Source organism: Coffea eugenioides, chromosome 11 (genome assembly GCF_003713205.1).
Source record: "Coffea eugenioides isolate CCC68of chromosome 11, Ceug_1.0, whole genome shotgun sequence".
NCBI classification, from domain to species: domain Eukaryota; kingdom Viridiplantae; phylum Streptophyta; class Magnoliopsida; order Gentianales; family Rubiaceae; genus Coffea; species Coffea eugenioides.
Genome location: NC_040045.1, coordinates 49,048,458 through 49,072,635, shown reverse-complemented (window position 1 = coordinate 49,072,635; position 24,178 = coordinate 49,048,458). Strand labels below are relative to the sequence as shown.

The 24,178-nt window shown below is 37.0% G+C and overlaps 4 protein-coding genes across 8 annotated transcripts; 2 read left to right on the top strand and 2 right to left on the bottom strand.

Moving 5' to 3' along the window:
- Positions 1-1,560: 1,560 nt before the first annotated feature.
- On the bottom strand, positions 1,561-8,130 carry LOC113752896 (O-fucosyltransferase 27). Of its 3 annotated transcripts, none has more exons than XM_027296939.1 (10): positions 7,693-8,130; positions 6,201-6,303; positions 5,266-5,336; positions 5,068-5,156; positions 4,710-4,953; positions 4,118-4,230; positions 3,955-4,045; positions 3,720-3,848; positions 2,598-3,145; positions 1,561-2,321 (listed from the first exon to the last, which is right to left on the bottom strand). In XM_027296939.1, exons 1-10 carry the CDS (start codon positions 7,909-7,911, stop codon positions 1,847-1,849), a joined length of 2,082 nt encoding a protein of 693 aa, XP_027152740.1. In that variant the 5' UTR covers positions 7,912-8,130; the 3' UTR covers positions 1,561-1,846. The 3 variants fall into 3 exon arrangements, with proteins under 3 accessions (XP_027152740.1, XP_027152742.1, XP_027152741.1); XM_027296941.1 differs by having other exon boundaries at positions 7,711-8,130; XM_027296940.1 differs by having other exon boundaries at positions 6,201-6,285; positions 7,693-8,129.
- A 2,839-nt stretch (positions 8,131-10,969) lies between these two features.
- LOC113754442 (calcium/calmodulin-regulated receptor-like kinase 2) lies at positions 10,970-16,043 on the top strand. Its single transcript, XM_027298852.1, has 8 exons — positions 10,970-11,190; positions 12,542-12,930; positions 13,544-13,697; positions 13,911-14,037; positions 14,903-14,988; positions 15,074-15,145; positions 15,297-15,500; positions 15,653-16,043. Exons 2-8 carry the CDS (start codon positions 12,605-12,607, stop codon positions 15,938-15,940), a joined length of 1,257 nt encoding a protein of 418 aa, XP_027154653.1. The 5' UTR covers positions 10,970-11,190; positions 12,542-12,604; the 3' UTR covers positions 15,941-16,043.
- Positions 16,044-17,155: 1,112 nt separating this feature from the next.
- Positions 17,156-21,026, top strand: LOC113754183 (transcription factor BIM2). 3 transcript variants are annotated; one of them, XM_027298537.1, is made up of 8 exons: positions 17,156-17,466; positions 17,567-17,663; positions 18,985-19,054; positions 19,170-19,265; positions 19,527-19,948; positions 20,154-20,280; positions 20,382-20,395; positions 20,533-20,859. In XM_027298537.1, exons 1-8 carry the CDS (start codon positions 17,376-17,378, stop codon positions 20,591-20,593), a joined length of 978 nt encoding a protein of 325 aa, XP_027154338.1. In that variant the 5' UTR covers positions 17,156-17,375; the 3' UTR covers positions 20,594-20,859. The 3 variants fall into 3 exon arrangements, with proteins under 3 accessions (XP_027154338.1, XP_027154340.1, XP_027154339.1); XM_027298539.1 differs by having other exon boundaries at positions 17,157-17,466; positions 20,382-20,435; XM_027298538.1 differs by lacking the exon at positions 20,382-20,395 and having other exon boundaries at positions 17,158-17,466; positions 20,533-21,026.
- On the bottom strand, positions 21,000-24,074 carry LOC113754184 (O-fucosyltransferase 34-like). The gene is made up of 8 exons (XM_027298540.1): positions 23,873-24,074; positions 23,414-23,481; positions 23,248-23,336; positions 22,994-23,159; positions 22,591-22,880; positions 22,242-22,446; positions 21,984-22,141; positions 21,000-21,578 (listed from the first exon to the last, which is right to left on the bottom strand). The coding sequence occupies exons 1-8, from the start codon at positions 24,057-24,059 to the stop codon at positions 21,335-21,337; spliced, it is 1,407 nt and encodes a 468-aa protein (XP_027154341.1). The 5' UTR covers positions 24,060-24,074; the 3' UTR covers positions 21,000-21,334.
- Positions 24,075-24,178: the final 104 nt, after the last annotated feature.

Below are 24,178 nucleotides of genomic sequence, written 5' to 3'. Positions count from 1 at the left end.
CCTCAGTCGTTTCCAGTTTTGGGACAGCTTCATTCCCTCATGTCATCTAATTATCTGGTGGCTTTTTAAAGACAGCTTTTGAAGCATTCAAATATCATGGACAAGACTTTAATGATTAAACCATAAACGTTCTTGATAAAGCTAAAATCCTGGGAAATTTTCTTTTTCATACTGTATTTGTCACTTAACATACAACGTATTTACAATTTTATAATACGGTCTATTTATGGTTCTCCTTAATTTTGCCATAGCCAGTTCAATACCTGAAAATTCAATGCATTTGTTAGATTATAGGGTTTTTGAGTAACTTGTTTGCTAGATGTAATGTAACTGGTATTTTTGTTTCCTGTCAATGATTTGGTCGACTCAATGGATTCGAACTAGAGAATGATCAAACATTGAACAAGAACATGCGGAAGAAAGAGGAAAAACGTTGAGCGCTTCTCACGTTGAATCGTGCTTTTGTTCCCACGCTTGATAGCTTGTCTCTCCCTCACTTAGATGCGGGGCCAAAAAAAAAAAAAAAGTGAGTGTGTTTGGATAGATTGATAGAGTATTATTTGAAATAATTATGATAACACTTTTTGTGATGTGATGTATGTGAGATAAAAAATAGTTGAGAAACTAAAAAAATAAATTAAAAAATGTGTTTATAATACAAGCGAAATATTATTTGGAATAATTTAGTAATCCAAACACACTCAGTGTGTGCGGTGCTTTTGTCTTTCTTCTTTAGGAAAACAAATATTCCTACTCCGACTAGTTCAAAGTAAGTATATGCCGCATTGATCCTCGGCCCTTTAAGGAGTCTCCTTACTGGGCCTCATTTTAGAAATTTAATATCTGAAAACAAATTTTTCTTTTTCATAATAGGAGTAGTGATTTTTTAGAATTCCAAATCAAGTAAATCACTGTTATTTGAGAGTGATTTTTTGAAATTCCAAGTCAATTACAAATATTCAAATTAAAAAAAAAAGAGTGTAAAGAGTGATGGAAAACATCGGAAGCTGAGAGGGTTGAGAATAATTCTGATTATGGATTTAGGGTTTATAGATTTTTGTTTGATTTGATTTCTTATTGATTGGATGATTAATGCACTGACTGAATTTCGTAATGTTCAAGAGGAGGGAATAGCCAAATAGATTTCGGGGTAGAATTGAATTAATGAAATCACGTGAGTTGTTACAGATGTCAAATTTTTAGGGTGAGACCTGATAAGGGGCTCTTAAGGGAGCCGAGGATCGGATGCACCCCTTAAGGGAGCTGAGGATCAGATGCATACATATGCATCTTAAGAGTTAATTGAGCTTTAGCACGGAGAGAGGGTTAGATTGAGTGATACAGTGGAAGAAATTGTAAAGCAGACCTCCAATTTACCCCAAAAAAAAAAAAAACCTTAGGCATAATCTTTACCATATCTCTGCATAAGAAGATTGAAATGCATAAAAAGAAAAAAGGAAAATTTACTTTCCCTCGAGGAAGAGCTTAAGAGTTTCTTGTACCGAGGGTTGCTTTTTTGCTCTCAAGTGCTCTTACGATTGGAAGGCTGGAAAGGTCAGGTCAAAATAAATTCCGCTCACAGATGCTTTATAAGAATCAGCCTGTGTACGGCAAGTCTCAACCTAAAGGAAAGCAATCATATCTAGAAATCCTGACACTACACTATCCTTGAAATAATAATTATTGGACCGAAAATTTGCAGCCATCCTTAGCGGTTGAACACCAAACTCTGTCAAAACTGAAACTGACAATAAAGACTCATCTATAACTAAATTAACAAGCAGCAACTTCAGTCAGACATATATACACATCTACAGGGAAGGCAAGACTAAATTCTGCCACTTGGTCATCTATCTCCACCTTCAAGTTCTTCATTATCCTCCATCTGGGTGTCTTCTTTGTTGACTGTTTCACCATCCCCAGCCTCTTGATTAGTATTATTACTCTGTCGAAAAAACAAACCAGCAGATGTGGAATCATCTTCCTCAAGCTGCTCTTCAGATTCCTTGTCCTTTGACTGAGCAAGCGTATAACCATTCATCCAAGATGGGCAACTATGAGTATCTCCAACAAAAGCTGGAAGTTTTGAAGATGATGAAGGACTTGAAACATTAGATATCTTTTCAGGTGAAATTTGCCTTGTGCAAGAACATTCAGGGATTGGAAAAGAGAGAAAAGATAGTTCTTTTGATCCAATGAATTCCTTTGCCAATCCATCAATCAAGTTCCGCTTAAGATGCCTGCGCACTGATTTTATCCAAGCATGGTTGGCTCGATACAAGTGCTCACGAATCTCACCCAACAGCTTGGCCACTACCTTCCTGGATGGAGATGAGCAACAGAAAACAGTTGATATCAAGGCTGGCCTTTCAAATGCTACATTCTTTCTTATTTAAAAAAAAAAAAAAGGAATTGACCAAAAATTTTGAAACAACAAAAACAACCCGAAAAATTTGAGGGACTTCAGAGTTTTACACTGTGAAATCCCAAATCAAGCGACAGCTCGGTACTCGCATCACACAGCAGCAATGCACTAGTTATCAGGGGAAGCACGCAAACTGAACAAGTAGCAGAAAGTTATCTAGGAACCAAATTACCTGTCCAACCTGAATGTCTTAGATGCAGCAAACTGGTAAAACCTGTGACCCATCACTAAACTAGCAAAATTTGGTTTTCCTTTACCATCCCGATCAAATCCAGGGATAAAAACATCTGCTTCAACACAGACTCTATAGTCTACAGCCTCCCAGAGTAACTTGTGTGCGTTAGTTCTCAATTCCATAACTGTACTTTCTGGTTCTCTATCGCTCTCGGCCACCCAACCCCACCAACCCTCAATGTTGTAATATTTCGGCCGTAAAGGTGGTGGCGGTAGCGGCCGAGGTCGTGGACCTGAAGTTTTCCATGCTTCAAATTTTATTTCTTCCTTAACTGGTGGAGCCCTAGAAATTTTGTCATCAAGATTAGCCTCACGACCATATACTTTATTCAACTCCCATGATGTGCTTAAGGAGGTTCTGTCAACGACATTTTCAAACATGGCATGGAGTGGAATCAGCTTCTTCTGCCCACCAAAGACCTCGCCACCAGAAACATAAATTATTGTGTCCCACGAGTAACCATATGCTCGAAGAAGAATGCCAACCTGCAGAGCAATAGGTGTCGCATCATGATTTTGTTCTAAAATCATATCAGATCAATTGCTAAATTAGTCTTGTGTGAGCCTACTCTATCCAATTCTAACATGTGCTAAATGCAGCTACACAAGATCAGGTGACTTTCGCCTCATTTAATCGAACTAATGAAGTATTGCTTTCCTAAAGCAGGAAAAAAGTAGCAATTCTCATTTTGAGTCTTGCGGCCACTTAGTCCTCTCCCAAGTTCCCAGAAACAAGAAAGCGTTCATAATGCAAGTTGAATAGTCTTTCTTGGATATAAAACTATCAGACAAACCCTTATCCTGAGGAAAAGACAATGAGGTTGCAGGCAGGTAAAATTTGATCTTGAAAATTCACTACCTGTGCCAACAACATTACTCCCCAATTCCAAGAAAGCAAGAAATCTTTCCGAAGAAATTTTATGTTAAACAGGCTACAGAGAAAAGTTAATGCTCCAAGGAAGGAGGGGGGAATTAGAGTTCCATGTTCATGGGACAAGTACATAAAGCATATTTAGAAACACTTGAAGACTTCATATTGATGGTGAGGATGGAGAAATACCTCCTCTGGCATAAGAGGACACAAACCATTGAGCCGCTGCTTTGCTGAATCTACAGAGAGATTTCCCTTGATGATCCCACGCTTGATCATCCATGACCGTTTATGCTGAATGAGTTCAGTGTGCACATCCTAGGAACAACAAATATCCACACATAAAAATGGGATGCTCTTAAAGCTTTGGGACTCTTAAGGTCTTTCATATGCTTATGATGTTACAGGAATTTATACTTGATACCTGAAAGAGTTCAGCACAGCCATAATATGCCAGAGCCTCTCTTGTCATCCCTGGTTCATAGGCAATAAATGGCCGTCCAGAAGCTCTTAATCTGCAGGAATACCAAAAATAAGCAGAAAGTATCATGTGTTTCTGACACCAAGAAAAGTGTGAAGTAGCACACCTATCCAGAACTTTTGTAGCAAGTTCCTCAACCTCCTCTCTGAAACTCAAAGCATGATAAGCCACCCTGCATCTCAGCCTCTGATACTCTTCAAGATGAGGAGGAAGTATTGCCTGGATAAAATCATATATAAAAAAAAGGTCAACACTCAACACTATTTCTCAAATGGTTCTGTTGCTTTGTCTTATGTAGAGCTACAATGGTTTTTAGGGCTAGAAATTTATCATTCAAGTTAATGTGTTAACTTCATTCCTGTACTAGTCTTTTGGCACATGATCCCCAACATTTTATTCTCTAAAGTCATTCAATGTCAAAGATAGAATTGAAGTAATAAACCAGGTCAACCAACTAAAATAGCAGAAATCCAGGTTCACAGAGAAATTCAGATAGAATATGAGCCAAATTTCTGCGAACATTAGAACAACTTTTATGTCCTTAAAAGGCAGAAAAAGAAAAAAAAATAAGGGTGCTCGGATGTATCATTTACCAAGAAAACATATGACATAAATATCATACTTCATAGTCATGTTCATGGTACAAGCTACAAAAGTTGTTACTCAAATCTTAGAAAATGAAATGTATTTGCACATGCCTGCAAGCCTCCGCCTTCAGATATAACAAGTTCAACAACTGAGTGCCTACTCAAGACTGGAAGAACGTGATGTTGATAGAAATGTGGCGATGCAGAATTTGAAACCTTAAAAGAAGGAATTTCTTTTTTCCTCCTTGCTCCTTTTAGATGCTTGGGTAGGGTTTTGACAATTTTGACATCCTTTGCTAGAGCAGCTATGAACTGATCCTCATTATAGAGGTAAGCAAAACTCTTGAACTGAGTGCTGCATGGACCATACAAAGAACACTCTGATTCAGCTTTGATCATGGTAACTCATGCATGACACACAAATAACCATCCTATAATTTAGCTCCTTTACAATACGCATTAAGTGAACCTGATTCCTTTGCTGCTTGTAGTGGACTGAAGTTCAGGAATAACTAATGTTGCATTGAGGAGACGGGAAACTACAACAGCATCACATATCTGCCAGAAATAAAGACCTTTGAACAGCATGCCTTTCTTTTGAAAATTTGAGTTAATAAAATAAGCACAATTCCAAGGCAACATTTCTGTTTGCATGCAGCATCCTTACCGAGTTCCTGATCTCATGAAAACCGCCTCGTATCCGTACAAAAATGAATCCACTTGTTTTATGAATAGGAGCTGTCACAATAACGACACAAGATAAGAATGAGAATTTCATGTGGATTCAGTTTTTGCTAGCCTGTAAAAACCAATATTTAGCTTATCTTTGATACTTTTCTGGGTCAAACAAAGTTCAAGTTACATATCAAGTATGTTATAGTGAATCTTAAACTATTTCACAAAAGGATTACCATCCATTTCATTTCACACGTCAAACCGTCTAAGGAAACTGCAAATGATGAACAGAGAAAGCACTCCCTAGCTAGAGACACTAACAGTGACTCATTGGGTAGTCGTGATGTAACTTAGGCAAGATTACACACTTCCAACCTTCTGACACCTATGGTCAAGCAACATTGGAGGCACTTATCTAGATTGAATGGTGCCAGTTGATTTGATGGGAGCACCAACCTTTCAAAATCCACAAATACAAACAGTATGAGGGACTATTTTGTATTTGGGAGGCCAAAACCCTTTATACAGCAGAATCACTATGTTACTACAATTACCAACTAAAAGGTTTTCAAAACCCCATTACGACATAGGCCATAGTAGAGGCAATTTCTGACTTGAAAAGGAAATGTACACGTCGCCAATTATGTGGAAGAAATTTTCCAAAAAGAAAAAAGGAAAACCCTTTGTTGCTGAAGCTTGAATCGACAATCATGCTGCAAGTGTATCTGATCATTTTGTGAGTTAAAAAGAATAACCAACAGCTTTATGCATAAAACGCAACAATGATTCCAGTATTTTGAAATTTTACTTTAGATTTCAACAGCTTGTGTGTGAATTGCAGACTGAAGAGATGCTTGTCTAAATTCTCTTGACCAGTTTGAGGCCCTTATGGCGGGCCAGATTGTTGTAAAGATGGTGATGGTTTACCTGCATAATTTTCTCTGGGGTTTGCATAGGGATGTAAGGATTCAAGAAGCCTAACTGGTCCCCAAAGTCTCTGGTATAAAGGATTCTGCAGAAGCAAGGAATGCTATAGCAAAATTAGTTCATGCAACAGATGTAGAATTTAAAGAATGGGTATTCACAATTCACAAAAAGGAGACTCTCCCCAAGGTTGTTTACCAAAATGTTGTGTTTTTAAGTTAAAATTAGAAAAAGAAAAAGAAATTTGTCCTCTTTACTGGTTTTCCATCATAAGTATGGAATTGACTCCTATCAAATTGACTCTTTTGAGTAGATTTTAAAGAAATTGACGTCAGCTTACTTATTCTTTTAGACTAGATGTCTCCAAATTCTCTCCCTTCTCCACCATAGTTGGCCTATCGCTTTACTTATTCTTTGCTTCCAAATTCTCTCCTTCTCCTCCATAGTTGGCCTATGATTCTTTGCTTCCAAATTCTCTCCATCTCCTCCATAGTTGGCCTATGGCTTTTTCTCAATCCTCATTGTCACTTATAATACTCATCAATGCAGCATATTCATTTAAGAGAGACAGATAGATTAATAAAGATTGAACTACAGTGTTTGTTTGCATCAATAGTTGCAGTTTTTACCAAGCATGACAGCATTTTGGCATATGCTGTAAACAATGATGGTCAAGTTTAATTTACGTATTGTTTTAGAAAGGGTGGAACAAGCCTACAAGCTAAGCATTACAACTGGGGATGCACAAAACAAGCTGGCCTCTCACTGCTCCTCCCAATAGATATTGCAGCCAGAAACTTTATCTTGTTTTCACATAAAACTTTGAAGTCGAATTCGTGAAGCTGGGGATACAAAAAAAAAAAAATCGAATTCTCTGTTGTCCAGCGAGGCAGATTTCTCAAGAGACAGACTTTAAAGTCATTTTTCAGAATCCCTTCCGGAGTTATATTTAATTTCAACTTAAAACCACAACATTATGGCAAACTACCCCACCCCCCCCCCCCCCAATAGGAGCATACTAACCAGCTTAAGTACAAGGCAAAGTAGAACATTCATAAATAAATTGATCACATACGAACCAAATATAAGATGAAAATCTTTGTCAAAAAGAAGAACAGAATCCTAGGAAAAAAGAGTATAAGTAGACAACTGGAATAAAGAAGAACATTAACGTCGAAAAGAAAAAATAAAGAATAACCTTTGAGGAGACCCCACTAAATCCACGCTAAAACAGAATGCATCATAAAAGATTAACTCGTAAAACAACTCGACTAGTCTAGAATTGGTCATAAGATTCTCATAGTTAGCTAAAATATCAGTTCCGAAACTGAAAAACAATAATCATCAATCAAGCAGCTGCTGCTCCAGACAAACAAATCCAAGCAGCAAAAAAAAAAAATCCAAAAAAAGAAGAAAAATAAAAACATAACACAGCTAATCAAACAGCAAAATACAGAATAAAGTTCAGATCTTTGAAAGGGTCTAAGCACAGTACATTATTAGAAATATCTACATTCTCAAAAATGGGTCTCCAAGAAAAGATTGTGATAGAAGACTGGTAGTCCGAAACGCCCCCATCTGTATATCTAGCGAGTAAAAAGTGTGTAAGGATAGAGAAAGTAGATAAAACCAGCCCAACCAAACCAACCCACTTCAGTCTTGACTTAATCTTGAACGCAATCTTGCCATCCCCTTTCAGTGCCACCCACTTCATCTCTTATCACACCATAAGCAGATACAGCAAACCTTACATGAGAGTAACGAACAAAGACAAGTCAAAAGGGACAGTGACACATGTGAGAAACTTCCTCGGATAGTTTTAAGGTTGTAGTTGCTGTTAAATTAAAGTTGGGCTAGAGTTGGGACATTGGAAGAACAAGGGAAGAGCGCAAGGTTCAGACAGCCATGGAAAGTTTTTGGGCATTTAGCGTTTAGTGGTGAAAATAGAAACCTAGTCTAGTTAAGGACGCGTGAGTTTCATGGCAATGTCGGAGAAAAGGAGAAACAAGAGTTGATTTGGCTGTAGGCTGTAGCCCGTTCCGTGAGTTGTACTTGCGGATAGAGGCACGTGAGGATTCGTCTTTGTTAGGTATAATTAAGGTTATCAGTCACGTGACTTGAACTGTTTCTCACGTGATATTTAAGCAGGTTGGAATCTGGTGCTTCCCGGAGGCGCCGCCTCTTTCTTGATGGTGCCACTCCCCCATTGTTTAGACGGAGGCGTTTTTGTTAATTAGCCTACCTCGTCTGTGTAATCCAGTAATAGTAGTAAGTTTGTTAGGATTGCCTTGATTTTAGATTAAATAATTTACTTCACAAATTTCAATCATTTTTTTATCTCATATACATCACATCACAAAAAGTGCTACAGTAATTATCTCAAATAAATTATCAAAATAAACTCCTATCCAAACAAATTCACTAAGTGTTATTTTTAGGTGTTTTACTAATACTTTATTCACTTGTGAAAATTTACGAATTTTTCATTCTAAATGAAAAAAATATGATATGCCGTGTGTCCCCTTTTTTATTTTTTTAAAATGGTAGTCATGCTCCTTCCAATCACCTTGGGTGGCTAAAACCTTAAATTTGGAATTTCTAAAAAGAAATTAAAATAGGAGATATCCTCATGCTATACCAAATAATATATTAGATCCTCATATTTATTTATTGCCTTTTTTTTACTATCAGTGAAATATTTTGAATTCGAGATTTCTCACCCACATTTCTTCTTTCCGTACCACCTATCCGATCCGTCTCCCCAACCTCATAGTTTACGTTATGTTTCTTTTTTGGGGCACAATATCTTTTTCTAAGATTTGGTGCATCTGGTTGTTACCAACAAGCACATAATAATAACAAGTATGGACAAATATTAAATCGCTAAATGTATCGGTTAAAGGTGTTTGACAAAAAAAATGTATAGATAAAAGGTAAGAATTAAAGTCATTATGATGTTTTTAGTATGAAACTAACAATGAAAATTTGTAAGTAGTAATTAATTTTTAAATCATAGAAGTTTTGAGTATGACCTTTTTTTTTTCAATGTAACTCATAGCAGTAATTAACTTTTTTCCTTTGATTATCTTCTTGTTTTTACCAAACTATAATGTTCAATAAAAATTTTTTCCTTTTTTTTTAACCCTTTCATTCTTCTCCGGACACTCCTTATTTTCAAGTGACGGTGAGGAAGACTCTTCCTCTTGTTACTGGGTCAATCCAATAGTATACATATATATATATATATTATATATATGTGTGTGTGGGTGTGCGCGCGTGTGCGTGTGTGTGTTTCTTTTTCTTTTTTTTTTTTGCCTCCTTCGAAATAAGTTGATGCTGGCGCACACGTGAGACAAAAAGCCAGTAGTGGTTAGCGATGTCTTCAAGACAGTAATCCGAAATGTGGGAAATGCAAAGCTTGGGTTGAACGTGCAAGAAAGTTACATTTGTGTTGTAAAAAACCTTTTTGCTTTTCATTAATTCCCAGACCAGACATTTTTTTTTTATTTTTTATTATCGCTAGGTATCCGTCACTCCGGACATATTGTTAACTAACTTTACTCTCGAGCACTGTTGCGAGAAATTTCTTTTCATAACTTGACACGAGAAATTATTATACACGCAAGTCAAACAAAAATTCGGGATATATTAAGCACTTCTTACGTGATCTTTATCGAGCATCAGGAAATGTTGGTGTTACGCATTTTCTATTTCCTACCGATACTCCACTTAAATAATTACCGACCAGTATTTTTGACACGCTCTAAGTGTGTGCTTATTTCAAAAAAATGTATAATTTTTTTTTTTACATTAAGTTATTACATATCAGGGTAGACATGTATATTAATTTTAAAGGGATTAAATGCAGAAAATTCCCTTGAACTTTACTTTTGTTATGTTTTACTCCCTCGAATTCATTAAATAAGCACTTTGCCCTTTAACTGATATTTTAAAACCAAAGTACCTTTGTTATTTTATTTTTTTTTCTTTTTTACTTATTCACGCCCTTTATTTTTTTCAACTGCTTTCTTGTACTATTTATTTACTTTTTACTTCTCTCATGTTACTGTTTCGTTTTACTTTCCTATTAGTATTACTAATTTCTATACTTATTATAATATTATAATTATCTTTTACTTATAGTTTCATTAATTTTTATTTATTTACACTATTAGAAAATTCAAAAAAAAAATTTGTATAGTGTAAAAAACTGGTATATGTCTACCATAATCAAAAGTGTATATTGCTATCAATTTGACAAATTAAATAGATATTAGCAAGCGAGAACTTTGAATTATTTAATATTTAAAAGTATATCCCAAGAAATAAAGTAACCAGTACTTTTATTTACTTTGTTTATTTATAGTTTGATTAACCACTATGTTTCTACGATCTAAATTTATTACCGTTGTTATTAAAACTAAGTTATTCGGACATATTGGTTTAAGTAATATATGAAATAGAATATTGATTTTAGTAGTAGTATCAATGGTTGTTGGGTAATGATTGAGATCGAGACAACAGATAGGACAGATTAAAAGTGAAAAATCCAAATTACTCAAACAAAGAACAATTAGGTAAGAGGACCAGTGGCGGACATGTCCATGACCCAAAATCGGCATTTGGACGAGAAGCGGAGGAGACCGAGGACCGAGTCCCACCAAACCCAATTCAATAATTTCTTAGTTTCCTCTGGTACCAAATAATGTGTTTTTTTTTTTTTTGGTGGGGGCTGGGGGGAGAGGTGGGGGTGTTATGTGGTCCTTTACAGTTTTTTACCAACATCTCAAATTCGGTCATAGCATTAGCACTAGCATTCCATTTACTTTTCTCGGATCAACTGTTCCCAAAGTTTTTCCGATTTCTTGTTAAATCCTTCTCTTGCACTTTACTCTTATCTCCCGTGCTCATGAACCAAGACTTCAGTTCTGCTTTGAAAAGAAATTCAGGTTGCACATCAAGCTGCTGACACAGTGGCATGTCAGCTGATCAGGTTAGTTTCCCCTGTTGTTCAAGTTTCATGGGCTTTTTTTTTTTTGTTTTTCTTTATTTTAATATTTATATTTTGTCGTGGGTTTTGGGTGAGATTGGAAGTGTGCCTTGTTGGATTTCTTTCAAAAATTAATGTCTGCAGTCTTTGCTTTCATAGCTAAGTTTGATGTCTTGGGAATTTATTTTTCCTTTTGGGTTTCTAATCCATTGGCATGTTAACAACTTTCTTTCCTTACCGCCCAGGTAAAATTTTGTTGTTTAGACTGTTTCAAAAAGGGGGTTTCGTTGTTTTAAAACCTTACAAGGCCCTTGTAGTAGTACCTCTTTTGTAGAATTTTTCGAAATAGTTTGTGCCTCGGAATTATTTTATTGTTTAACTCAATTTTTCATTGATTGAATTGCACGAATTCCCGCCTGAAATTGTTGAAGCAAGTTTACTTCAGGACTTGGTCCTTTGACACTGCAATATTACATCAATTTTAATCAGAAATAACAAAAGCTGATTGTGCGTTACTTTTAGTATCGGTTGAAAGTGGGAACTTGAGCATGGACATGGTAGACCATTATTGTTTGCAGATTAAGCTTTACATCCGTTTAGATTGATCCTTGTGGTTTGTTTAGTTAGGTTTTCAGTTCATTGGGCAACCAAGGTGGGGTACTGGGAAGAAGAGCTTTGTTTGAAAGAAAGTATGATGACTTGCTGCATTGGGCATTGTTGAAAATTAGCCTATGGAAGCACTTCTCACTTCTGTATTGAGAACTCATGATTGATTCAAGCGTATGCTAATAGTTTTATATTCTAGTATGAGATTGTGCCTTTATGCTACTAAATGGATACCCCTATTGATTTACTTACTCCAATTGCAGTCAGTAAATTACAATTTCTAAATGTGCTTTTGCAAGAACTTTTTATGTTCTAGTAGTGTGCGTAATTGAGATTCTTTATTTTTTTGGCTGCATTGAGATGCAAGAATTTTTATGTTGCCATGATCATTGTTTGGAAGTTGTGTCAAAATATCTATTTGAGCGAAATAAACTTAGTGCGGACTAATCTTTGCGGTGCCAATTAGTGAAAAATATGCTTCTCCCTTGTCCAGTAATGTCATCCTCTGTTGCGTGTGCGGAAAGAATAAAATTAAAAAGATGCCAATTATACCAAGAATGCTCCCTCCCTAAGAACACTGCCATATTGAAAAGGCTTAAGCATTGCTAGAGGTTTTTTTTTAAACTGCAGCAATTGGCATAGAATCTCTTCTGTAGGACTAAAGTTAGATGACTTGTTATGTCCTTGATTATATAGGAAAGAGCCTGTTCCATTCACTTCATTTGATAATTTACTTCTTTCCTGACAGTGATCCATTGCACGGTACTCTCCAAGATGCTGTCTTTGTTTGACACTGGAAACGGACCAAAGAATGGTTCACAAAGCTGATTTAGTTATCATTGGAATATCAGTTGGTCTTGCTTTTGGTGTTCTTATTGCATCTCTGGTGTTTTTTGGTGTTTGCTGGTACAAAAGACGTGCTAATTTTCGGCGTTGTGCAAATGAGCGCTCTGTAGCTACTCTTCCTATCCGTACAAATGGAGTTGGGACAAGCATTGACAATAGTGCATCTCTCTCAACTTCTGTAGTCGTTAAGGAATCGGAGCATAATTCAAAAAATTTGCAGCATTCTTGGTGGAATCACCACAGTAAAGATAGATTTGCTTCTCCATCTGGCATACCAACATACTCTTACAAGTATGTTAAAACTCTTAACTTCAAAAAATTTCTGCTCTTCTTAGAGTGATACATTTATGTTCAAAGTGATGTGATGAATCTTTCTATCCTTTCGTGATTTATCAAAGTATAGAAACTCAAAGTTGGAATTTCTGGCTGTAATGCTCTAAACATGAAAAATTATCATTGCTTAATGGATCCTATCTCTTTGGTTTTTTTTTTTTTTTTTACATGACTTAGCGTAAGAGTTTCATGCGTCCTGTTCTATTAAGAATTGTTATTGTGGAAGTTGCAAATTCTTCATTATCTCCTATGCCAGTGTATGATTTTGTGAAATTTCCAGGCTACCTCCTTGGAATCTATGGAAAATCAAAACACTGTCTAACGTGTCTTCCAATTACCTAGTGTTAGTTTTCTGGGAGCACTTTATAACTGATGATTTACTTGCTTAAGAAATTTTGAGGTCTAATGAGTAGTCTAATACCATAATTAATATTAACCTCATCTGTCATGGGGGTATAAGATGGCTGTAATGTATAACAAACCAGGTGCTGACATTAACAGTTGCATAAAATTTCTTGCATCAGACTAGATATTTGCTTTATAGTTTGAGATATTTTATGTGCACTTTTAGGGACATCCAAAGAGCAACACAGAACTTCACTACTATCCTGGGCCAAGGATCATTTGGTCCAGTCTATAAAGCTGTAATGCCTGCAGGTGAAGTGGTTGCTGTGAAGGTTCTTGCTTCCAATTCCAAACAAGGGGAAAAGGAGTTCCATACAGAGGTAACTACTACATATCTAATACACGATAGTTTAGCTTGTTACCCAAAATGAAGAACAGCATTTCATTTTACAAGGAAAAGAAAGGAAGTTTGAGATAAATGACCTGAGAACGTGGACTATTCAATTCAATGCAATTCTTGCTTTATCACATCTATTATGATCCTGAATCCAGTGAAATTGGACTGCACTCACATTGGCCTGATTCACTTGCAGGTTTCTGTTCTGGCTAGGCTGCACCACCGAAATTTGGTTAATTTGGTCGGATATTGTGTGGATAAAGGACAACGCATTCTAGTTTACGAATTCATGAGTAATGGAAGCTTGGCCAACCTTCTATACAGTAAGTTTAGCATGTAGCTTTGTGTATTGATACGCGCCTGTCTTGGAAACTACATTTGATTATGCAGTATTTTGACTGCAATCTGATAATGTCTTGTTCAGGATGGAGTTTTGGTGTTGATTTTCATGCTCTTATCATTGTGGTTAGTGGTTCAACATGATATGAACTTCTCTATAGAAAAATAAACATGAATGGGATCTATGGCAGAGGAAGCTTTTATGGTGAAAAATGAAGATGACACTATGAAATTGTGTGTATCTTTACATTTGTGTAGCTGTGACATGGTGCAGGTTACGAATGGGCATGACAGATAAACCTTTAAAATGAGAGGCTTTGGCTTCTGACTTACCCAAAACCTGGAAGCTTCTGTGGGTTTGTCATGAGTGGGCAGAAAGGATAAACCAGATTAGAAGTTCTGTTCTTTTTTTCCTTCTTTTTATTTTATTGCTTTGGTGGTTTCTGTAAATATTAAAACCCTGTGCCGCAGAAAAGTCCAATATCAGAATGGTTTAGAATAAATTGGCATTTTCCTGGCTCAGGTTGGTTACTATTTTACTTGCCTGTTGACGAGTGCTCTAGAAATATTACTAGCCTATCTACAGCCTCTGAAAAATAGCTAAACTACCTGGAACATGATTTACTAGGTTCTCAATGTTGTCTTGTCGATATTCGTACTTGTGCACCAGTGCTTTTCAGTTCCATTAGGACTCGTATGCGTGCTGACATGGTTAGAGAGAAACTACTTTATGACAACAAGCAACTTAGTATGTGTGTAAAAATTTGCATCAAGACCCATATCATGAGTTTTTTGCGTACATTTCCTGTTCATTGGATGCTGAATCTTCCATGTATGTTCGCTATGCAGATGAAGGTGGACAAGCTTTGAGTTGGGAAGAAAGGCTGCAAATTGCACTTGACATATCACATGGGATTGAATATCTTCATGATGGGGTAGGCTGTGGAATATGATAAGAAATAATTGTTTTTCCTGGTTAGATGATTTTATTCTCGAATCTCGTGTTATTTCTTGCAACAGGCGGTTCCACCCGTGATACATCGAGACCTAAAATCTGCTAATATATTGTTGGATCATTCAATGAGAGCTAAGGTAAGTCAGTAGTGCCTTGTATGCTTTGAAGCTGGTCTTAGTGCATGATACTTGATCAGCATATTACAGTGAGGATTGTTGTCTACTTTTTGCCATCCCTTTGTCTTAGTTATGTTTGGAGGGATTTTTTCCTAATTTCCCCCATGACTAGGTTGCTGATTTTGGGTTATCGAAGGAAGAGGTTTTTGATGGTCGTAATTCAGGCCTTAAAGGTACATATGGGTACATAGATCCCGTGTACATAGCCACAAACAAGTTCACAATGAAGAGTGACATCTACAGTTTTGGAGTTATCCTTTTTGAACTAATCACAGCTATTCACCCGCACCAGAATCTAATGGAATACGTGAATCTAGTAAGTGTAATAAGTTCTATGAATATCCTATTTCTGCTCTGCCTCTGCTTTTTTATCTGTCTGGTTATCTTTCTGTATTTTTTTTTATTCTTTCCTCTTCACTTTTGAGTTCTCCACTTAAATATTGTCTTAGTCGCAATTTTGCTGTGAAGGCTGCCATGAGTCCTGATGGAGTGGATGAAATACTTGACAAGAAAATCATCGGAACGTGTAACCCCGACGATGCAAGGAGTTTAGCTAGTATCGCTCATAAGTGCCTGCGCAAGTCACCCAGAAAACGCCCCTCAATTGGAGAGGTTTCACAGGCAATTTTGAGGATAAAGCAGAGACGTTTGGTTAAAGAAGACACCATGTCTTTTGCAGGAGAAGAGTTTTCAAGAATGGCGAGTCATATCGAACAGCAGCAATTGGAGTTGACAAATATGGGCACTTTTAAGTGAAAAAGTTTTAACTCAATGAGTGCACATTTTGATAACTGTTCTTTTCGCCTTCATATACGAATTGCGCCCAAGTAAATAAATCGAGGAAATTTACACCCGCAAATGTTTGCCGTTGGTTCGTTTGATAATTTCTCGATTCATCTTTTTATATCTCTAACTACTTTTTATCTCACATACATCACATCGCAAATCACAGTCTCATGAATTTTTTCACCTCATAGTATAAATCAATTCTCTGAATTAAATATATACTAGTATAAGGAAAACTCCTATATAAACTCAGTTTAAATCCAGTGATTAAACTGATGCGTAGAAATACACTATTTGATCTAAAAAGTTGTTACACGGGGCATGCATCGGCTCACATTATTATTGTTTATAAAGGACGTCATGGAATTACATGAATTTTACTTTTGAAACTTCATTTACCTAATTCATCCAACTAATTTGAAAAAGTTTATTTGCATTACTTGTGTTTGGATAGTAAATTATTATAAATAATATTTCACTTGTATCATAAATACATTTTCCAACCCACATTTTTACGTTCCCAACTATCTTTTTATCTCACATATATCACATCACAAAAGGTGTTACAGTAATTCTTCCAAATAATATTCTATCCAAACAAAGTTCATGTCTAATGCTGGTAGCTAATTATGTGAAGTGTACCCAATTTTTTTTTTTTACACATTTTTGTTCAAGTCATTCATCAAACTAGATTAGCTATAATTAACAAAGGAAAGATGTGTTATTTTCATGCAGGGTAGAATATTAAATTTTACATTTGAAACTATTCATAAGGCTCTGTTTGGATTGTAAATTATTTGAGATATTTTTACTGTGGTACTTTTTGTGAAGTGATGCATGTGAGATAAAAAAGTAATTGGGAAGATAAAAAAGTGTGTTAAAAATTGTAATAATGACGTAAGTAAATAAATTTTGAAAAATAATCCTCTATCCAAACAAATCACTAGTACATTATATGTATAATTCATGAATATCAAAGACCGGATCAAAACATATTCAACAAAGTCAGTCATGCTAATGATTTGACCTTTCGCACGTTAAAACAATATAAAACCAGAAAAATCAACTAGAAAACGAAGAATTGATCAGACAGTTTCCTAATTTTGAATATGACAAAAACTTTTGACTTTCATCAAGTCAAAGAAGAAAATTAACAGATGTGTGCATCTTACCACCCGTGAGGCGCAATTTAGCAGTACGGGTGCTACTTTCTTTGTTCTTAGTTTTTTCTGAGAGCGTATTCGCTTGTTCTCACCCATCTAGGGCTTTTCCAATTAGCAGTGCATAAATTGAGAGAGAGAGAGAGAAATTGAGAGAGAGAGAGTGCGTGTGTGTGTGTGTTATCATATTATTATTGTTGTTATTATCTTTTTTAGGGCTGGAGGATTGTAATTGTAACCGGTAAATGGTGAGAACCTCGAAGAGCCGTCAGGAAGACGACGATTTTGACGATGAAGAATTCGCTTCCTCTACTCCTGAAAATTCCTCTCAAAAAGGTTGACTTTTGTTAACTTTTTCAGATATGCGTTGGGCTCTGGTGATTTTTTTTCCACATATATATACGTTTACATTTTTTTTAATGGGTTGGGTGGGCAGTGAAAGTGGAGGGAAAGGGTAATGATCAGAAGGTCAATGCTCTGCGGTCGAAGCATTCCGAGACAGAACAGCGGCGGAGAAGCAAAATTAACGAGAGGCAAGCTTTTCCCTTTCATTTTCTTTTTTCTTTTTTTTTTCCCCGGGTTGTTCTATTCTTTGTTAGAATGAGGGTGACATATCTCCTACTACTATGGGGAAATTATCGAGGGGTGGACTACTGGGTTTTTTTATTAATCAAATTAATAAAAATGGTAGCATGACTTTCATCAAATTGTTAATAAGGAGGGTAGCATGAGTTTTATGAAATTATTACTAAGGGCATGAATTCTGTGAAAATATACTGATCCATACCACACTGTGTACTGTCCTTATACCCTGTGCGATGAATTCTCTGTATATTCTTACTAATGAATATGCAAAACGTACTCCCTCTTTATTCAATTGCTTACCTAGTTCTCCTGCTCTAGTGATTTTCTCTTCTGCTATTATTTCTAGTGATAAGGTTTGTATCAGTTCACGCTTGAGTGCTAAAGTGTTCTTCTTTATTTGCAGCTGAGGATTTTGTTGTGCTCCATGGGGAGTTTTTTTATGCTGGATATTTATTTGTGATCCGTTGTTGTGCAATTTGAGGATAAGATTGCTTTGGATTCTCTTTTTTTTATGTTTAATATTGATAAGTGGAACTGAAGAATGGCTCGTACAATCCATTGTTGAGTTGGGAGGAGTAAATTAGGTGGGGTGATTAAGAAGAAGTTCCAAGGAACTTTGCATTTTTGGGAGTTTATAGGCTTGTTGAGCGAAAGAGATCCTGATTTGACTTGAGAAAATTGTGGAAACAGAGTCCAGGATGAGCGAATGAGCGTGCTAGCAGTATCTGATTTTGAAGTTGGAAATAAGGAAAGGCCTTTTTGATGTGTATTAACAGTGACTTTATAAAGTGGTTCCAAATTCTAGTATCTTGGCTCAATCAGTCTATAGTAGTGATTTCTAGAGATGGAATTTGCATATGTTTGAAATGGACCTCATTGCAGATTTATAATCTAGTGATGCATATGTTGATTCGAGAAATATATTGTATCTCATACCATCTTTGTAAGGTTTCAGATCATTAATCGATTGGTAAATGATCAATGTAAAAATTGGATTTTTTGATTTGATTCTTTTGATTAATGGATGATGCTGAGGTTAGTTGCTTTGAAAATACTCATTGCTATGTCTTCCTGTCTTATTGATTTTGCCTTTTTGCTCATTTGGCTGCTGTTAATGAGATTGCAATCTAAAATGTACTCTCTCAAGCATGACTTGGTCGATGACAATCTGTGCACGTTGAAGCTTATATATTAGAGCCCAAACTTTCTTGCCTTCTGGGCATAAGTCACAAAGTTCAATGGAGGTAAATATTATGTTTGTCCATGCAGATTCCAAATTTTAAGAGATATCATCCCTGAAAATGATCAGAAGCGGGATAAAGCTTCATTCTTGCTGGAGGTGTATTTCCTATTTCGCCCTTTACTTTTGCTGTTAGTTCTCATTCAGTGATTTTTGCCCTCTTCTCTGTTTTATTGCCAAAAACAATTTAACCAGTACATGCTGTTAAATCCAGGTTATACAGTATATCCAGTTCTTACAGGAGAGGATACAGATGTACGAAGAAACATACCAAGGTTGGAATCAGGAGCCATCAAAGTTGATACCTTGGGTAAAGTTCATTTAGTAGTTGTGCATTTGAGGTTTTTCATCCTGGGCGTGTGTGCTTATGTTACTCTCCTTTTCTTTTCTTTCTGAATGTGAATTTTCAATGACATTTCTGGATTAAAGTTTGATTACCATTTGAAATTTAGGATTAGTTCCACATTGTGGCTTCTGGACTATATTTGCGGTTGAACCTACTTGAAATTTGTATCGAATAAGTCCAGCCTAAAGTTCTAACTATACTGACTTCCTCTTAATGTGCAAATAGAGAAGCAATTCTGGGCTAGTTGAGAATTTTGTTGATCAACCACTGCTCATGAGGAATGGTTCTGGTCACGAAGACAACATCATTGTCTCTCCAACTTTGCTTTCTAATGCCCAGACGGCAATGGATTCTGAGTTGAATGGTGCTCCTCCATGCACTCCTACAGATCATCCCCAACAGTCAGGAAATGAAGAAAATTCTTCAAATTTGCTAGTGCAGCCAAATTTGTTTCATGTTGGGTCTACCGAACCTCCTCAGGGATCTTTTCCTGACCCTGAACATTTGGCTACTCACTCCCCTTCCGAATACTGGCAAGGCAAATTGAGTGCATCCGAATGCGCTGTTCCAAGCTACGAAACTAGCCAGCGAGAACAGCTGCACCCGGATAGTGGAGAAGCTAGTATCTCAAATGTTTACTCTCAAGGGTGAGATTCTGAGTTGCAAATACAGTTTGGCTCTCTCCATCTCATCTCCCCTGCATGGAACCTGCTTATTTGTTATTTTAAGGCAGAACTGGTTGTTAAATAGTCGAGCCGTATTCTTATTCTTAAGTACCTGGAAAAGCTATAGAGTTTTTAATTTTGTTATGTTGATGTATCTTGTTTATTTTGAGTTATTGAAAATTGACAGGTTGTTGAATACCCTTAAGCATGCACTCCAATCCTCTGGGGTGGATTTGTCCCAGGTCAACATCTCAGTGCAACTTGATGTGGGTAAAAGAACCAATGAAGGAACTGCTACTACAGTCATTAGAGAGGTTTCTTCTGCTTTCTTCACTCCTTTGTCCATTTCTTTAAAAATGTGAAAAGAAGGCTAGAAGCTAAAACTGATCTCTCTAATTCTTTTGCTCCGATGAAGAATGAGATTTTTAGGTACAACTTCTTTGCGTCTTAGCAAAAATCAGAATGTATTGTAAGGATGTTTCTGTTTCTTTTTAGAGTTTTGACACCATACTTCCTCTGTATGATTTATGTCAGTTCTTTCTTATTGTATTCTTCTTTTCCTTCAGGGTGGTTGTACTAGCTGCAGAGGTAGCATTGACAGTTAAGATTGTGCTAATAAATAGCTGAAAGTGGATCAAGGTTAGAGTGTCACCATCACTATTCATTTTTTATTATCTCTGAGAATATGGAAAGTTGCCTTGATTTCCAGCATTCACTCGTCTTCTGATGGGAGTGGGTAAACAAGAGGGGGTGATCAAGAGTTTCCTCCATATGGGGACTTGTAAATTTTTTTTGGTCTTTGATTTTGGATAGAGGCTTCCATTTAAGTATGAGAAGCTGCCTTATTTTACAGGAAGTTATTGAATTAAACCTCTTGCTCCCGAACCTTATTATCTCTCTCTCTTGTTATTTGGGTTCTTACGGGTAGCAATTTTCATCAGCTTCAGCAGATTTTTTTTTTTTTTTTGGTTGTCTCATTTCCTGGGAGAAAGGCAATGAGTTTCATCTTTTGATTGGAATACGTAGGGAAGAATTGGTATAAAACTCCTTTATTCGAATACTTGCTACAAGAAGGGTTGGAGTATTATAGAGCTACATTCCTTGTATAAAGCTGTAAAACATTTAGGGCATTCAACCTTTTCCATTACCTGTGCTGCAGCTTAGTCAATATTATAGAGCCAGAGGCCAGATCCTAGTTACTATTTGCAACCTTATTCAACAAACTCAATCATTCTTTTGATTCAGAGTTTGTTTTTGGATGATTGATTCTACTCTACTCTACTTTGCCTGGGGGCCAGCATTGCACGCATGCATGAGTTGTGTGTGTGTGATCAAAGAAACCTTTCTGGCAATAACAAAGGTCATTCACTACCGAATGCTTGATTCATAGGCTGCAGACAGACACTCGTGCGGGTTGGAGTAGAAGTAATCTTCTTCCTTTGGCCTGTCTGCAATGACAACTCGCTTCTTTGATCGCCCCATGCGGGTCCAATGAGCCTGCCTGACGAATGAGGAAAACTCATCCCAGCTCACAGCCCCATGATTGTACTGATCTATCAGACCAACTAAAACTTTTCTGTCGAACAGTATTGTTGTTCTGTACCCCAAGTACCTGTAGGTTTTAAAGAAATAAAACATATAAAACTGGATGAAGAGATCTATAAAACATATTTCCTCCTCCGTCAAGGAAAGTTAATGGAAAAAAGTTCGGTCATCTCACTTCGTAAATTTTGAATTCCAATACCGAAACTGACGGTAAAGATGTTTGGATTGATTGTTAACCATTTATGTCTCCAATTTGGAGAGACATCTCAGTACAAAAGTACCAAGTAATCAGATGCAAGACGTAGCAAGATGGCAATGACTGCGTACAACCTTTTGTCCTGTGCTCGTTCACTCTTTAAGTGAAAGCCACCAGAAGAGAGGAGAAATAGTTGAACAACCAATTCTCAAACTCCCAAAACACAGGACATGGTGGTGTGAAAGTGAAACGTTGATCGAATAGAATCAGAGGTACCTGCGATGTCCTTCGACAACTTTAGCCATGTTTCCATCGTATGTTGGTGCAAATATGTCGCTTTCCAAGGATACGAGATAGTCCACTGCTGCCATCTGCGATGAATGATTTTGAATAAACCTCATGTCCGAAGAGTTGAGCAGTGTCTGCTTCTGGACCTGTTCCCCAAATTGTAGCAGTTTATGCATCAGTGATGAAACATGAAGCAGAGGCCACTTACAGATACATTGGGATGTAAAGCAAACATTTACCACTAACCAGACTCGGGACTGCAGCTTCCAAACTTCTCAATCTCCTTTGCCCACCATATGTTGCTCCAGCAGCTATATATATTCGAACATTGTGGTCGAGGCCAAGTGCACGCAATACAAGAGCTGTTTCTTCAGGTGTCAGAGGGCACAAACCTTGTTTCCGCTTCATATCAGAATCTATGACCTTCTCCTTCCACCAGGGATATTCGTATCTAAATATATTTACAACAGTCGATGACAATTTCACTTTTTTCTTTGGGTGGGAGGGAAAGGGAGAAGGTAAAGGGCAGTCGAATAGCAGAGTATTTTTATTATGGGAGGAAGAAAAAAAAAGGAATAAGAGAGGATTTTATTACCTCATTCTTGTAAGCTGCTTCACCTCATCATCATTGCAGCCTTGTGCGCAACCAGAGAAAGCTAACATGTCCATTTCATACCTGAGGTGGAGTGCCAGGAAACGCCCGTTTTGCCTCAGGATGCGGACAATTTTTCCACTCAATTCCTCTATTCTTGGAGTAAACCTGAGAGAGATAAAGTTTACCCTGCAACGCAGCTTCTGAATTTCCAGTGGTAGGCCATTGTTCGCGAGGCGGGCATCAGTTCTGTTAAAGTGCACAACTTTATACTTTCTAAAAAGTGGAAGAATCTGTCAACAATTATTCTTGACTATGAGACGACGAGCATAGCTTTTCCAATGAGAAGATAGAAAAGTGAAAAACGACTTGTTTGTTACTTCTAGCAGTGAAAATTAAGTCAAACCTGCTCATGGTAATAGGATATGTTGGACCAGCTTATGGGTGGCAACTCATAGAACTTGCCCACCTCAACTCTTCGTTTAAGCCTTGGTGGCAGCTCTTTCAATATTCGGACCTCATTCCTCAAGGATGTGATGAAATGATCAACATCAAATATGTCCTGGAAATCACTGGGAAATGAAAACATCCTGAGCCTTAATAAATCAAGTTCATATAATCACTTACAAACAATGTAAGGAGTTTCAAAATCTAGCAAACCTTGGACCAGCCCAAAAAGAACTCTTGTCCAATTCGGGGACAATAAGAGTGACGTTTAGGCATCTGGCAAGAGCTACCATGTCGCATATCTGCAGAAACAAAAGGAACACTTTAAAAGCCAAAGCACAGGGAAGAAGAAATTCATGACAGCAGAAAGCAAACTCACTGCTGCTCGCATTTGATTGAGTCCCCCGTTGCAAGAAACCATTAGATAACCGTTGTTCCTGTAGAATCCTGCAACAACCGATCACTTTCCTTGTGATTCATTTCCTTGTTAGCAGAAGTCCATGCTTGGCAGGAGTTATCTCTCAAGCCAGGTGACATGTTGACAGATTTTACATCTTGGCATTGAGTTATTACCAGCAATATGAGCATTGGCAAATAGGGCAAGACAATACTTAAATCAATCAACAAAAGAATGGATCTCATAAATTTCTGCTAATGCTGGTGATACAATTCTTAACAAGGAAAATGTCAAGGACTTATGCCCATTTATAAGTTATAATGGAATCTGTTCCTTGCATAAGATAAGAACATCGCAATGCATTAGTAAGCAAAGTACAAATCCAACCTCCAAGATTGCTAACCATTAAAAAAAGCCGGTAAAAAGACGCGATTTACTCACGCTTTGGAGTCACTTGTGAATGCAGATTGCTAATTTCCACCTGGGGATACCTATCAGCAGGAGGGTAAGAGCAGGACGGCCAGCTATTCAACAACCTAGGCCCCCAAGAATTCCCTACCGGCATCAACTGAACAACACATGAGCAAAGCAATAATGTCGTGATTGCCCTCAGAATCCACCACCTCATTCTAGGTGTAAACAAATCCACTCCATTTCTTTCTGCTTCCCTTTCACCCAAAACCTTCGGACTCACCTCCCATTGCCCCTCCCTCGCTTCATTCATCTCTTTACTGCTATTTAGTCTAC

Excerpts from the sequence above, each read along its gene's own strand:
- LOC113754183 (XM_027298537.1), top strand. The coding sequence starts at position 17,376 with ATGGTGAGAACCTCGAAGAGCCGTCAGGAAGACGACGATTTTGACGAT. Across the intron at positions 17,664-18,984 it reads AGAAGCAAAATTAACGAGAG|ATTCCAAATTTTAAGAGATA; the intron begins GCAAGCTTTTCC and ends TTGTCCATGCAG. Across the intron at positions 19,949-20,153 it reads TCAAATGTTTACTCTCAAGG|GTTGTTGAATACCCTTAAGC; the intron begins GTGAGATTCTGA and ends GAAAATTGACAG.
- LOC113754442 (XM_027298852.1), top strand. The coding sequence starts at position 12,605 with ATGGTTCACAAAGCTGATTTAGTTATCATTGGAATATCAGTTGGTCTT. Across the intron at positions 12,931-13,543 it reads ATACCAACATACTCTTACAA|GGACATCCAAAGAGCAACAC; the intron begins GTATGTTAAAAC and ends GTGCACTTTTAG. Across the intron at positions 14,989-15,073 it reads TTGAATATCTTCATGATGGG|GCGGTTCCACCCGTGATACA; the intron begins GTAGGCTGTGGA and ends TTCTTGCAACAG.
- LOC113754184 (XM_027298540.1), bottom strand. The coding sequence starts at position 24,059 with ATGAGGTGGTGGATTCTGAGGGCAATCACGACATTATTGCTTTGCTCA. Across the intron at positions 22,881-22,993 it reads TATCCTATTACCATGAGCAG|ATTCTTCCACTTTTTAGAAA; the intron begins GTTTGACTTAAT and ends AATTGTTGACAG. Across the intron at positions 22,142-22,241 it reads AAGCTGCAGTCCCGAGTCTG|GTCCAGAAGCAGACACTGCT; the intron begins GTTAGTGGTAAA and ends TTTGGGGAACAG.
- LOC113752896 (XM_027296939.1), bottom strand. The coding sequence starts at position 7,911 with ATGAAGTGGGTGGCACTGAAAGGGGATGGCAAGATTGCGTTCAAGATT. Across the intron at positions 6,304-7,692 it reads ATGTAGATATTTCTAATAAT|CATTCCTTGCTTCTGCAGAA; the intron begins GTACTGTGCTTA and ends ATTTTGCTATAG. Across the intron at positions 4,231-4,709 it reads CTGAAGGCGGAGGCTTGCAG|GCAATACTTCCTCCTCATCT; the intron begins GCATGTGCAAAT and ends GATTTTATCCAG.